General features: G+C 38.4%; 1 protein-coding gene and 1 long non-coding RNA gene across 2 annotated transcripts in view; one reads left to right on the top strand and one right to left on the bottom strand.

Moving 5' to 3' along the window:
* LOC309862272 overlaps window positions 1-3957 on the bottom strand; it is an 82723-nt gene extending 78766 nt beyond the window's left edge. Inside the window, exon 1 of the long non-coding RNA XR_014310395.1 lies at window positions 3871-3957. This is a non-coding gene — a long non-coding RNA (uncharacterized lncRNA). The remainder of the gene's footprint in view (window positions 1-3870) is intronic.
* On the top strand, window positions 3898-10866 carry SETD9 (SET domain containing 9). Its single transcript, XM_082725986.1, has 6 exons — window positions 3898-4183; window positions 5574-5941; window positions 7116-7239; window positions 7523-7638; window positions 8538-8643; window positions 10313-10866. The coding sequence occupies exons 1-6, from the start codon at window positions 4086-4088 to the stop codon at window positions 10398-10400; spliced, it is 900 nt and encodes a 299-aa protein (XP_082582112.1). The 5' UTR covers window positions 3898-4085; the 3' UTR covers window positions 10401-10866.
* Window positions 10867-13128: the final 2262 nt, after the last annotated feature.

Below are 13128 nucleotides of genomic sequence, written 5' to 3'. Positions count from 1 at the left end.
GGGTATAACCAAAGTATTACTCATAAAGACTTTAAGGATGGTGCAAGATTTAACAATGTGTCGTTGTAATTCATTACATTAACAGAAGAACAGAGAAAAATGGCAAAGAAAAGCATGTGATATTCACCATTTAAAATTAGGACAAAAATTCTTGACCAACCAAAACTAGAGAACTTTTTAAACTCAAAAGAATACCTAAAGAAAACTATAGTAAATATTAAACTTGATGGCAAACCTTAGAAATAAACAGAATAATAAAGTAGAATTATACAGACTAATATGAAGAGACTCCAAAATATATTTTTGATTTAAAGAAGTTACAGGTATTTAGAGTAGTTTAAAAAAACTCCACATATTTCTATGATTTTCTGTAGGAATATACACAGGTATACAAATACACAGAAATAAGACTTACAGAAAACACATCAGCCTGATAACTTCTGAGGAGACCAGGTGAGGACCAGGACTGGCCTAAGTACAAGTCACAGGGTCTGATTAAAGGAGATTTTAGCTTTATCTACCATGTTTCTATTTGTTACCAGGAGAATGTTGTTTTTATAAACAGCTTAGGTAACTAAAAAGTAACTTTAATACCATAAAATTAAATTCAATATAGTACTGGAAGTCCTAGCCAAAGCAATTAGAAAAGAAACAAATAAAGATATCCAAATTGGGACGCCTGGGTGGCTCAGTTGGTTAAGCAGCTGTCTTCGGCTCAGGTCATGATCCCAGGGTTCTGGGATCGAGTCCCGCGTCGGGCTCCTTGCTCGGCAGGGAGCCTGCTTCTCTCTCTGCCTCTGCTGCTCCCCTCCCTACTGTTCATGCTCTCTGTCATCCACTCTCTCTCAAATAAATAAATAAAATCTTAAAAAAAAAAAAAAAAAGATATCCAAATTGAAAAAGAAGTAAAACTGTCACTATTTGCACATTACATGATATTATATATAGATAATACATCTAGAAAACCCTAAAGACTCTACCAAAAAACAGAACTAATAAATTCAGTAATGTTACAGGGTTATGAAATCAGTGTACAAAATCTGTTGGGTCGGGCACCTGGGTTGGGGCCTCTGCCTTCGGCTCGGGTCCTGGGATTGAGCCCCACATCGGGCTCTCTGCTTAGCAGAGAGCCTGCTTCCTCCTCTCTCTCTGCCTGCCTCTCTGCCTACTTGTGATCTCTGTCAAATAAATAAATAAAATCTTAAAAAAAAATCTGTTGTGTCTACACAGATGAGACATCTGTGAGCTATCAGAGAGAGAAATTAAAACAATATCCTTCACAATTGCATCAAAAAGAATAAAATACAGGGGCACCTGGGTAGCTCAGTTGGTTAAATGTAAGATTCTTGATTTTGGCTCAGGTCATAATCTTTGGGTCATGAGATGGAGCCCCACATTGGGCTCCATGCTGGTGGTCATGGAGCCTGCTTAAGATTCTCTCTCCCTGCCCCCAGACACAAAAAGATCTCTCTCTCTCTCTCCTTCCCTCTCCCCGCGCCCTACCTCTGGGTGGGGCGGAGAGGGAAAATAAAATACATAGAAATAAATTTAACCCAGGAAGTGAAGGATCTGCACCCTGAAAACTGGCATTAATGAAAGAAAATGAAATAGACACAAATAAATGGAAATATATTCCATGTTCATGGACTGGAAGAACTAATACTGTTAATACTGTTAATACTGTTTCCATCTACTCAAAGCAACCCACAAATTCAATGAAATTCCTTTGAAATTTCAGGGGTATTTTTCAGAGAACTAGAACAAGTAATCCTAAAATACATATAGAATCACAAAAGACCCCAAACAGTCAAAGCAACCTCACAAAGATGAGCAAATGTAGAGGGATCAGGCTCCTTGATTTCAAAGTCTAATACAAGGCTACAGTAACAGTGTTAGCATAAAAACAGACAGATAAATGTAAGAGAATACAGAGTCCAAAAATAAACCTATATTTACATGGTCAAATAATTTATGACAAAGGAGCCAAGAATATACAATGGGGAAAAGATAGTCTCTTCAACAAATGATGGTAGAAAAGTGAGCAGCCTCATGCAAAAGAATGAAACTGCACTACTATCTTACACCATACATAAAAATGAACTCAAAATGGATTGAAGACTTGAATTTAAGGACTGACACCATAAAACTCTTACACAATGAAGAAAATATAAGCAGTAAGCTCCTGGACATCAGTCTTAACAATAACTGTTTTTTGGTTGTTGTTTTTAATCTAACACCAAAAGTGAAGACAACAGAAGTAAAAATGAATAAGTGGGACTACATCAAAGTAAAAAGCCTCTGCACAGCAAATGAAACCATCAACAAAATGAAAAAGCAACCTATGGAATGAGAGATCAGCCTGTCACTCCCCCTGCTTGTGCATTCCCTTGCTCTCTCTTTCTCTTTCTGACAAATAAGGAAAGTCTTTTCTAAAAAATTAAAAACAGACCTACCATAAAATCTAGCAATTCTACAGCTGGGTATTTACCCCAAAAAATGAAAACACTTAACTAGAAATGATATATATACCCCTATGTTCACTATAGCATTATTTACAACAGCCATGACACAGAAACCACTGAAGTGTCCATCAATGGATGAATGGATAAAGAAATCAAGGTATGTATATGTGTGTATATGTGTATATGCATGCACGCGCGCGCGCACTCACACACACACACACACAAAGAGAGACACATACAATGGAACATTACCCAGCCCTTAAAAAGGAAACCTTGCCATTTGGGACAACAAAGATGAACCCTGAGGGTATCATGCTAAGGGAAAAAAGACAGAGAAAGGCCAATAACATATGATTTCGTTTATATGTGAAATCTAAAAAAACAAAATAAAACAAGCTCAGAGACAACAGACTGATGGTTGCCAGAGGTTTCCAGGGGTTGGAGGGTAGGGGCTCATTACAAGAGAAGTAAGATCTGGGGATATAATGTACAGTGTGGTGACTATAGGTAACAATACTGTATATCTGACAGTTGCTAAGAGAGTAGATCTTAAAAGTCCTCATCACAAGAAAAAAAATTATAACTATGTATGATGACCAACGTTAAACAGATTTATTGTGGTGGTCATTTTGCAATATATACAAACATGGAATCATGTTGCACATGTGAAACTAATGTTATAAACCATTATACATCAATCAATCAATAATAAATAGGGTCTATGCAAAATGGTCTCCTTAACTGGATGGACAACAAAGATGATTACACTACATGATAAAAATTTTAAAAACACTGGAAATATATACAAAAATTTTTTTGAAAAGTATATTATTATAAGTAAACATACTACTAGTTCTCTTCTGTTCCTTTTAAGTTTAGAGACCATAAAAAATCACTTTCTTTGAAGGCCATTTATTAATACAACCTGGAACTGAATTGACCCCATTTAGCAAATCCGGTAAATCTGCAGGATGCCAATCCACCAAACACAACACCTGAGCCTCTAGAGTTTGCCAACATTTTGCATTAGATAAGAGTGAAATGGAGACTTTGGCAGATATTCTTTCTCTCCTTGTGTTTGAACAAATTAGTCCTAAAGCCACCTGACTTTACCTGAATTTTCACTAGGTCTCATGCGTTCTGTTTAGACTTTTGCTTAGGATTTCGCTTTCATTCTCCGCCAGAGAAGAGGAGAGCAGTCTCCGGCCTGAGGAAATGGCACCAACACATTTAATTTTTAACAAATACTTGGGGGATCTGAAGATAGTCGCGAGATTCTTGAAGTTTGCCTCCACTGGAACTAAGCGTGAGCTAAACTTGTCCTAAGTGGGTGTGTGTGGGTGTGTGTAAATACACGAGCGAATGGGGAAAGTAAGGGGGAGAGAGGGCTTGCCTCCGCTCTACGCACCTCTGATTCAGCCAGCTGGGGACAATAAAGGAGAGGCACAGACGACACCAGCAAGAGGATCCAAAGGAGGACCAGGGCCACAGAGCTCGGAACTGAAGGCGGAGACGCAGAAGGGGCGGGACGGCGAGGCCCCCAGCTCCTCCCCGGGCCGGGGCGGGCCCGAGACCGCGACCCACCTCTCCGCGCTGCCCTCGTCACAGCGCCGCGGGACAGCCATGCCGGGTCGCCTCCTGCGAGGCCTGCGGCAGCGATGGCGCCGTTACAAGTACCGCTTCGTTCCTTGGATCGCGCTGAACCTAAGCCACAACCCTAGGTGAGAGGGCGAGACCGGCAGACCAGGGGCGCCTTCGTTCAGCACCGCGACGCCACCCGGGCCGCTGGACCCGAGGCCCGTGAGCCCTACATGGGCGGAGCCTCCGGCGGACGGAGTCTCGGGCGGGCGGAGCTTAAGCCGGCCCCGGGGCCCCAAGCTGGTGGAACCCGAAGAGGGCGGGGCCCGAAGAGGGCGAGGCCGAGGCTGGTGGAGTCCGGAGGGGAGCTGGGATACTGACGGGGGCGGGGAGCCTGTGGTGGGTGGGGCCTGTGGCCTAATCTCCCATGGAGCCCCGCGCTGCCAGGTCTGCGAGGCGGGCGTTGCCCACGTGCGGAGGCGGGTGTTCTTTCCGGCTTCTGTGCCTCGGCGGAAAAAAGAGAGACTTTTGAAAAAGAACGAAGCCAGAGGGTGCGTGGTCTTCTCTCCGCCAAGGCATAGTTAGGAGCTTGAATGTCCTTAAAAAAGCCAAATCGAGGTTTATTTTCACAGCTCCATAGTTTACCTGGTGAAAACAGTCCAGCTTGGCTGTGAGGATAGCAGCTTGGACTCACGCGTAAAAACGAGCAAAATGCCACTAAAAGCACATTGGAGTCTTGGGTTTAAATTAGCTCATGCCTGAAACAGGGATCTGAGAGGGTGGCTGTGGAGTGAGTGTCATTGCAGGCTCTAATAGGTGGCGTGCTGGCGATCTGGAAGCAGTTCAGTAATGCTCACTTAAATGGGGCACACTAGCTCCACTGAAAGCCGGTTAATAACCAAAGAGCCTTTCCAAAGTTTCTGTCGGCGAATACGTGAATTCAGGGCCATCCTTATTATAGAACTGTGAAGCGGGAATTACTTTTTGTTAAGAAGTAAAAATACCATTATGCAAATAAAAATGATGCAGCCATTGAAGAAGTCAGTACTCCCAGGAAAGAATGTGACAGTGTATAATGTTAAACTTGTCTTTAAAAATTACACGCCTACAAAAAGAGCCATTGCAATATGTGGATTCTTATGTGATGTTCACATAATGGCTATGTGTGTGGTGGAAAAAAGAACTAGCTCTGTTTCAGCTTCTGGCTCTCTCACTTAACAGCTTTAGGATGTTGGGCAAATTCCCCAACATCTCCAAGCCTCAGTTTCCTCATCTGCAAAAAAAGAGATCAGAAGTGTAAGGACCCAACTGCATTTGGTACAGTTAGAGCCTTCACAAATACTAGCTATTGTTAATGGGTAGGCATTGTCCGGAGCTAGGTCACTAAAACTACCCCTAAACAACTCTTCGCTGAACCTTTCAGTTTTATGCTGTTCAGACACATGAGAATAATCATCATTAAGGCCAGTGACTCAGAAGGCATGAAGTGTGGCTTTTGTCAGGGTAGTGAACAGAAATTTTTCCCATTTTCAGGACCCTCCGATATGTTCCAGAGGAATCCAAAGACAAAGTTATCTCAGATGAAGATGTCCTAGGAACATTACTGAAAGTTTTCCAGGCTCTATTCATAAATGATTTCAATAAGCAATCAGATATCTTGACTATGCTTCCAGAAACTGTTAAATCAAAATACCACAACCTACTGTCAGTTCAACATCCAAGGGTGAAACTGCTTGAATACAGACATCAACAGCAAAATACCTTTAAACCAGAAGAAATTCTTTATAAGACATTGGGTTTCAGTGTTGCCCGAGAAACTAGCTCACTGGTATCTGCTGGAAAAGGTGTCTTCGTTACCAGAGGATGGGTACCAAAAGGCGCGGTTGTATCTATGTATCCTGGTAATCACACAATTAGTGCTTTGTCAAGAGTTTTCTATTTACCCATTAATATAAGTTCAAGTAAATATATAGTCGCATAATCCTTCGAGTTAAGGGGTTGAATTGAAAACTCAAATTTCCACAGATTCTTAAATTCTGATTTAGAAATTAACCATAAATTATTTTATGTGTTAGAAAACATCCTTGAGTATTTCTTTTCTTTTAAGGAAATTTTTGTAGTTAATGTTTAAATGTGAAATATTTAAATGTGGGATACAGTATAGCCTACTTTGATAAGATGAATTACTTAGAAAGCACTAGAGAATAAGTCAGTTGGCTTACATAATTGGTAACTACAGGTAAAAGTAGTATGGGTTAAAACAGGAAAGATAGAAACCTATGAATCATTGAATGAAGACCTTCCTGTCATTTCTACACTTTGAAAGTAAAGCAGCTGCTTTGCAAAAAAGACCATTGACTAGAATGCTCAGGAGAGTATGTTATTTGTTGAATTAACATGATATAATTTGGTGTGATACAAAATATGTGTGAATGCTTAAGTAGACCTATGTTTTCAAAAAGTCATTCTACTATTTTCTGATTGTATATCCTTAAGCAAGAAAGTTGGTTTCCTCCTACACAACTAACCTGTAAAGACTAAATAGGACAAGTCAGCAATAAATGAATACTAAAACAAATTTAGCATGCCTGGAACATAGGACAGGTCCAGTAAGTATTTTGTCCTTTCCTCCATTGCCAATGAAAGGAGAAACAACCTGAATGTCAGACTCATTCATTCCCATTCTTTCTGCATTATTAAATCAGTTTTTAACAAAGTACATTTCTTAAAAGACTTTTTAATAGATGTCAAATCACAGCCTACTTTAAAAAGCCAAAACAAAACAAAACAAACCCACGACTTTGTAAAACTGAACCTCAGATGTGGTGTTCACATTTTAATCAACCAGAATAGTCACATTTTATTTGGCTGTGTGAACAAATTGGTCCTCTGCTCCACTTACTATTGAGCACTCTTCCAAGGAGGAAAGTAACCAAAGAGAATGTGATCATCTAGACTGGAGATAAAATATTAGAAAAAGGGTGGATAAATTAAAACAATTTCTTTCATGTTTTACTTATGTTTCCAGATGTTTATGATATTTACATGTTATATCTTTATCTTCTTGTATAATAGGTACAGTATATCAGAAGTATGAGCCAATCTTTTTCCAGTCCATTGGAAATCCATTCATTTTTAGATGCCTGGATGGGGTACTCATTGATGGAAATGACAAAGGAATATCAAAAGTTGTATATAGGTAAGTTGGTACCCATGTTCAAACTTAATATAGGACCACCACAAAATGATTATGACCACTAGCCTTTTTACTTTCAATAAAAATCTGTTTAAGCAGCTGCTAAGTAGCCACTCAGTTGCCCTATTGACTAGATAAAACTTTTTTGAGGAAAAAAAAAAAAAGAAAAAAAAACTTTTTTAAGAGAACCTGGACTTGTTCAGTTTTAGGGTTACTTTTATACTTTTGGATTTTATTGTAAGATATAAAAGAACAATCCCTTAGGTAATTTTTTCACCTGTTTCAGATCTTGTAATGGGAGAGATCGACTTGGTCCTTTCAAAATGAGTGATAGTACATGGCTAACATCAGAAATTTGTAATCCACTGGCTGTAGGACAGTATGTCAACAATTGTTCAAATGGTAAGTTGGCATCCTGGGTCTGTGAGACAAGATAAAAATACAGCAGTGGCCATTTTCCTCCTTTGCCCTATGACTGAGTGCCAAAGGCAGTTATATTTAACATCTCAGCTATTCAAAGCCCATTCTGGGGGCAGATATCAAAGAATCTGGGGAAGTAATGATATACATTAATTGAATAATTTATTGTTTTTCTTCTGGTTTTGCAATAAATATAGGCAATTGATAACTGCTCTTTTGATCATCACTATTGTAGCATTTTTTTTAATAGTTCACTTAGAGATCATTCTTTCAGTGCCTCAGTAGAGCCTGGTAGGTTGAACTAGACTGGTATCCCTTTCTGTTGCTATGTGCATGAGTCACTTACCTTCTCATAGGGCTTGAGTTCCCCAAAAGTTTAAGTTTGATCTGGCTGTATTTAGCATAGGTTTTGGTGTTATGGAGATGTGAACTTGAAACCTGACTCTTCTACTTAACCTTTAACCTTTCTGAGCCTCTGTAAGTAATAGGGGTGCCTGGGTGGCTCAGTCCCTTGAATGTGTGACTCCTGATTTCATCTCAGGTCATGATCTGAGGGTTGTGATACCAAGCCCCAAGTCAAGCCCCCAGTCGGTCTCTGAGCTAGGCAGGCAGTCTGCTTGAGATTCTCTCCCTCTGTCCCTCTGCCCATTCACACGTGTGCACTCTCTCTCTAAAATAAAATAAATTCTTCAAAAAGTAAATAATATGTGTATATATATGTATGTATGTATATATAATCTAATAATGCCTGGAACATAATAGTGATTACTTATTTGAGCATGTTCTTATAATTTGGAAAATCACACAAGTGTCATAATTCAGTACTGTTTTTCACGACCTTATAAAATGGTTGTTCATAAAAATTATATATTTATTCCTAGATAGAGCAGCTAATGTCTGCTATCAAGAATTTGATGTGCCTGCAGTCTTCCCTATAGAGCTGAAGCAGTATCTTCCAAACATTGCCTATAGCTGTGACAAACAAAGGTTAGTTTTTTTTCTCCTCTTTCCTGTCTTATGCTATACTTAAAAAACATATGTTTTCTATGGCGCCTGGGTGGCTCAGTTGGTTACTGACTCTTGGTTTTGACTCAGGTCATGATCTCAGGGTCCTGGGATGAAGCCCTGCATGGGGCTCCACACTCGGCTGCTCAGTGAGGAGTCTCCTTGTCTTTCTCCCTCCCCCTCTGCTCTTCCCCCAGCTCACATGTAACCCCCCCAAATAGATGAATAAATAAACCTCAAAAAAATTTTTTTTCCAAGAAAAAGCTCTTTTTTTAGTGAAAAATTATGACTTAAATTTTGATTTTTTCATTATACCTGAATGTGTTAATGTACACTTACTTGAAATTTAAAATTTTCCATTAACCTAGCTCATTCTGCTTCTTATTACCCATTTTTATTCTGTATGGTACTTTAAAAGTATCAACCTTAAAATTTTTTTCAAGTGATTCTGTTATTTTTCTTCTTACAGATTCTTCAAATACATTTTTTACTTTAATCATTTTAAGGATCATGTTCTTCATCTCACTTGAGAGTACCCAGTTAAAGAAAAAAGCCAAATTACACTACTAATTCTTTTGCCCATTTCAGTATTAGGTTTGGAAACTTAACGATGAAAAAAAGATAAATATTCAGAAGGTACATACTTGTAATATAAGGTTTATTTTCTATTCATGAAGTGGAAAGTCTGCTGAAAGAATTCAAGTATCTATTTCTACATATAAGTAATTCTGTAGAGTTTTTTATCAGCGATGCTATAGGAAGATATAATCGTTATGACAGTGAGCTGCCAACTACTAGCAAACTTTTATATGGACCCCATTAAATTGTCCTTTTAAGATGAATGAGATTTAAAACAGACTATTTTCTTTACGTAAAACTCAATAACTTCTCTGTCTCTATTCATGTGTGTTTGTATAGCTAATAGTTTGAGTGTTTTAGCCATATACGGTGGAGTACAATGTCATTACTGTTCAACAAGTACAGGAAACGTTAACTGAGTAGGAACATTGAAGGTTACATATGTCTTGTGGTATCCATAAAAGTATTTTTTTGAATTCTGATTTTTTTTTTTTGAGAGGGAGAGAGATAGTGGAGGGAGAGAGGGAGAGAGAGAATCCTAAGCAGACTCCGTGCTCAGCACAGAGCCCAACACAGGGCTCCAACTGACAATCCTGAGATTAACACCTGAGCAGAAATCAAGAGTCAGACATTTAACCACCTGAGCCACCCAGGTGCCTCAAAATTCCAATTAATTTTAAGTAATGTTTCTGGCTTTGCAGAATACAAAGATAAAGATTAATTTTAAAATGTTAAACTATAATAAATGTCATTTTAAAATGCTTTTTATGATAACCAGTTTGGAGAGCCTGAACATAAAAACAACATATTTGTGGTCTTTTTTAATGCTAAGGATTAGACATAGGTATTTAAACTCCATCAGGGAAAATAAGTAAATAAGTAAGTTTTTAAATAAGTAAATAAGATAATAATGCCATCAGGGATAAGAGCTGTTTCCTCATGGAAGTCAAATAACTAAGACAATAGTAAGAAATTTGAGTAAAATTATAAGATCTATGATGGTTATATTAAAAATATGAGCTTGGATCTGTTAATACTTACGACTTTTGTGTATTTTTCTTTTTGTTTTCAGCCCACTTCGATGTGTCATTCTTGTAGCACTAAGGGACATCAAACAAGGAGAAGAGCTTTTTTCAAACTACTATACAATTGTTAGCTAACTGTGAGCTAGAAATTAGGTTTTCTACCCAGCTATTGAGTTCACTCTAAATGTTTTTTGTTCATCGTTTAACCTATAGGACAAATATTTTGAGGCCTAATTGGAGGGGGTATTTTTGTTTTTATGATAAAAGCTATGTGCTTCATTGCAATTTCAAATTTGGAATACAATTCCAATTTTAATTGGCTTTCCCTTAAATATACAGTAGCTTATTAAGTTAAAACCTACTGAACTTTAAATTCAAATTTTCATTTATTTTGTATATCTCTGTGGTGGTTATAAAATTCCAGCCAAGCCGGAATTTTCATTTCTTACACTGTTGATTTGTACAAACTTCTGTAAAAACTTATTTTTATGTAATAATCATAAAAATATAAAATAAAAATAAATGAAAAATAAAAAATAATAAATTGACATAAAATATTTATGTAAATATTTTGTGTAATAAACACAAAGCAAAAAATGTATGTTGTGTTGTCATGAATTTTGTGTGTGTGTGTGTAGGTGTGTGTGTGTGATTTAAGGATTGTTTTAGCTAGGTAAGAGGGAATTGGAATTTACTCTTATTTGCATGTTCACACATATATACAAAGTTTAAAAGAGTGAGAGAGATGGTTTTAGCATAGAAATACAGTTAAAAGATAGTGGTGGTGGGAGGGACACCTATTCCCATTCTCTTATTTCAGTGGGGAGTGCTGACATTAGTGATGCTCCTGGCCTCTCTCTGCGTCTGTTGCAGGAAGAGTGATTTGATGAGATTCTCTTTGGAGAACTAGGCACCCACGGCCCAGACCCCTCTAGTTCCTTCTCGTGGGCTCTCTACCCAGCCAGTGAGTCTATCCAGAGGTAGAGTATTAGTGAGCTGACCTGCCCACAGCTCTGAAGCAACCTTCTCCAGTGAGTTTCACTCATGATACTTAATTTGATCTGCATTGACCTGACTCCTGCATTTAACTCTCAGTTCCAAACTTGGATGAAGAGGATATTTTTATTGGACTCCTTGATTTCTAACATGGAACCTGTATAACCATATTCTAACCACCTAAACTGCTACATCAACAGCTTTTCTCACTTCATTTATTGTAATTTCAATAGTCTCCTAATTGCCTCCCCTGTTTCCACTCCTGCTGCCTTTACAGAATGGATCACCAAGAAAGGTTCTTATAACTCCCATCTTGACCAGCCTCTGCTCAAAACTCTCTGATTACTCCTCATATAGTGGAAGAAATGCCCAAGTGCTTCACATACATGACATAGCCACTCAATACCTCTTACCTTATCTCCTGCTCATTCTACCCTAGGTGCATCTGTCTCCTCACCCACCACTCCCGAAACCTGCTGGGCACACTTGCACTTCAGACTTCTAGTTTTCTGTGCCTGCAAAGGTCTTTTCTCAGAGAGTCACCTTGCCCAACCAGCCTACTGAAATTGACAGTCCCCAGCTGCAAGCCCTGAAAATTCCCATTACGCTTTCCTTCTTTTTCTCTATTAGATTTATCTCGTGTAGATACTAAATGTGTATTTTTGACAGCATCCGATTCCTTTTCTCAGCCTCATTTGTCCTTTATTTGTGTCACCAAGATGCTGGGAAAACAGGGAGACTAATTTTACTTAAAAAAAAAAAAAAAAAGCCAATCTACTTGACCACTTGAACAAAGAAGATCCTGTTACACAGACCCTTAAGTAAAATACAGAAATACTAACTCCTGAGGCTCCTGGGTGGCTCAGTCAGCTGAGCAGCTGCCTTTGGCTCAGGTCATGACCCCAGGGTCTTGGGATCAAACCCCACATTGGGCTCCCTGCTCCGTGGGGAGCTTGCTTTGCCCTCTCCTTCAGCCCACCACGCTGTCTACTTGTACTCTCTGTCAAATAAATAAATAAAATCTTTAAAAAAGAAAGAAAGAAATACTAACTCCTGTGGACGTATCTGGTGGGCTAAAGTATTTAGGAGTGAACTCTTGCAACGTAAATTTAAAACTACTTCAGGAGGAAAAGAAAGGTATGTTATATAGAAAAATATCAAATATGATAAAATGTCAATTGCTCAATCTGGGTTTTTCTTTATTCTGCTCTTTAAGCTTTGTCTTAAGTTTTTTTCTTTTAAAACTAGGGGCAAAGTCACCATTAGTTGAAGGGTAGACGATGTCATCAAGCTTTTAGGAAATGTCTACTACATGAAGGGCTCTGGGGGAGTCAAAGAATAAAATATGGTTTCTGCTCATAAAGTGCTCATGGTGGAGAATAAAGCTTGCCTCGTATAATAATTTGGTCTGCACTGGAGGAGTGAAAAAAATTTTTTAATGTAACATAGGCATTTTAAAACAGAAACATCTATTTTTCTTACCGAAATAATTGTTTAGACTTATAAATGGATGGTTTCATTTCTGACATACTTCTGAAATGCTTTTATGAGTTCTAACATTTCATGAGTTCCATGAAACAACTTCATGGAAATAGAAGCTTTGCTTCCGTGTAACTGCCTCATCAAAACCGAGTTACCCAACAGCTGTGTCTCTCTCTAAAGTGCATGTCAACTAGTGTATTAAACCTAGGAACACATGAGCACTCCTGATCTAGAATCACAAATTCAGTGCCCGTGCCCAGCTTTGTCAGAGAATCCCCATAGACATGGAAAGAGAGGAAAAGGGTTAGAGAACACTTACTAGATGGGAAGTGGTAAACCGTCCTATCCTAGGGATAAAGACAAAGTGTATATAATGAAATATCCA

The sequence above is a fragment of the Mustela nivalis genome (genome assembly GCF_964662115.1).
Source record: "Mustela nivalis genome assembly, chromosome: 3".
Taxonomy (NCBI): domain Eukaryota; kingdom Metazoa; phylum Chordata; class Mammalia; order Carnivora; family Mustelidae; genus Mustela; species Mustela nivalis.
This window is presented reverse-complemented; position numbering and strand designations above follow the sequence as displayed.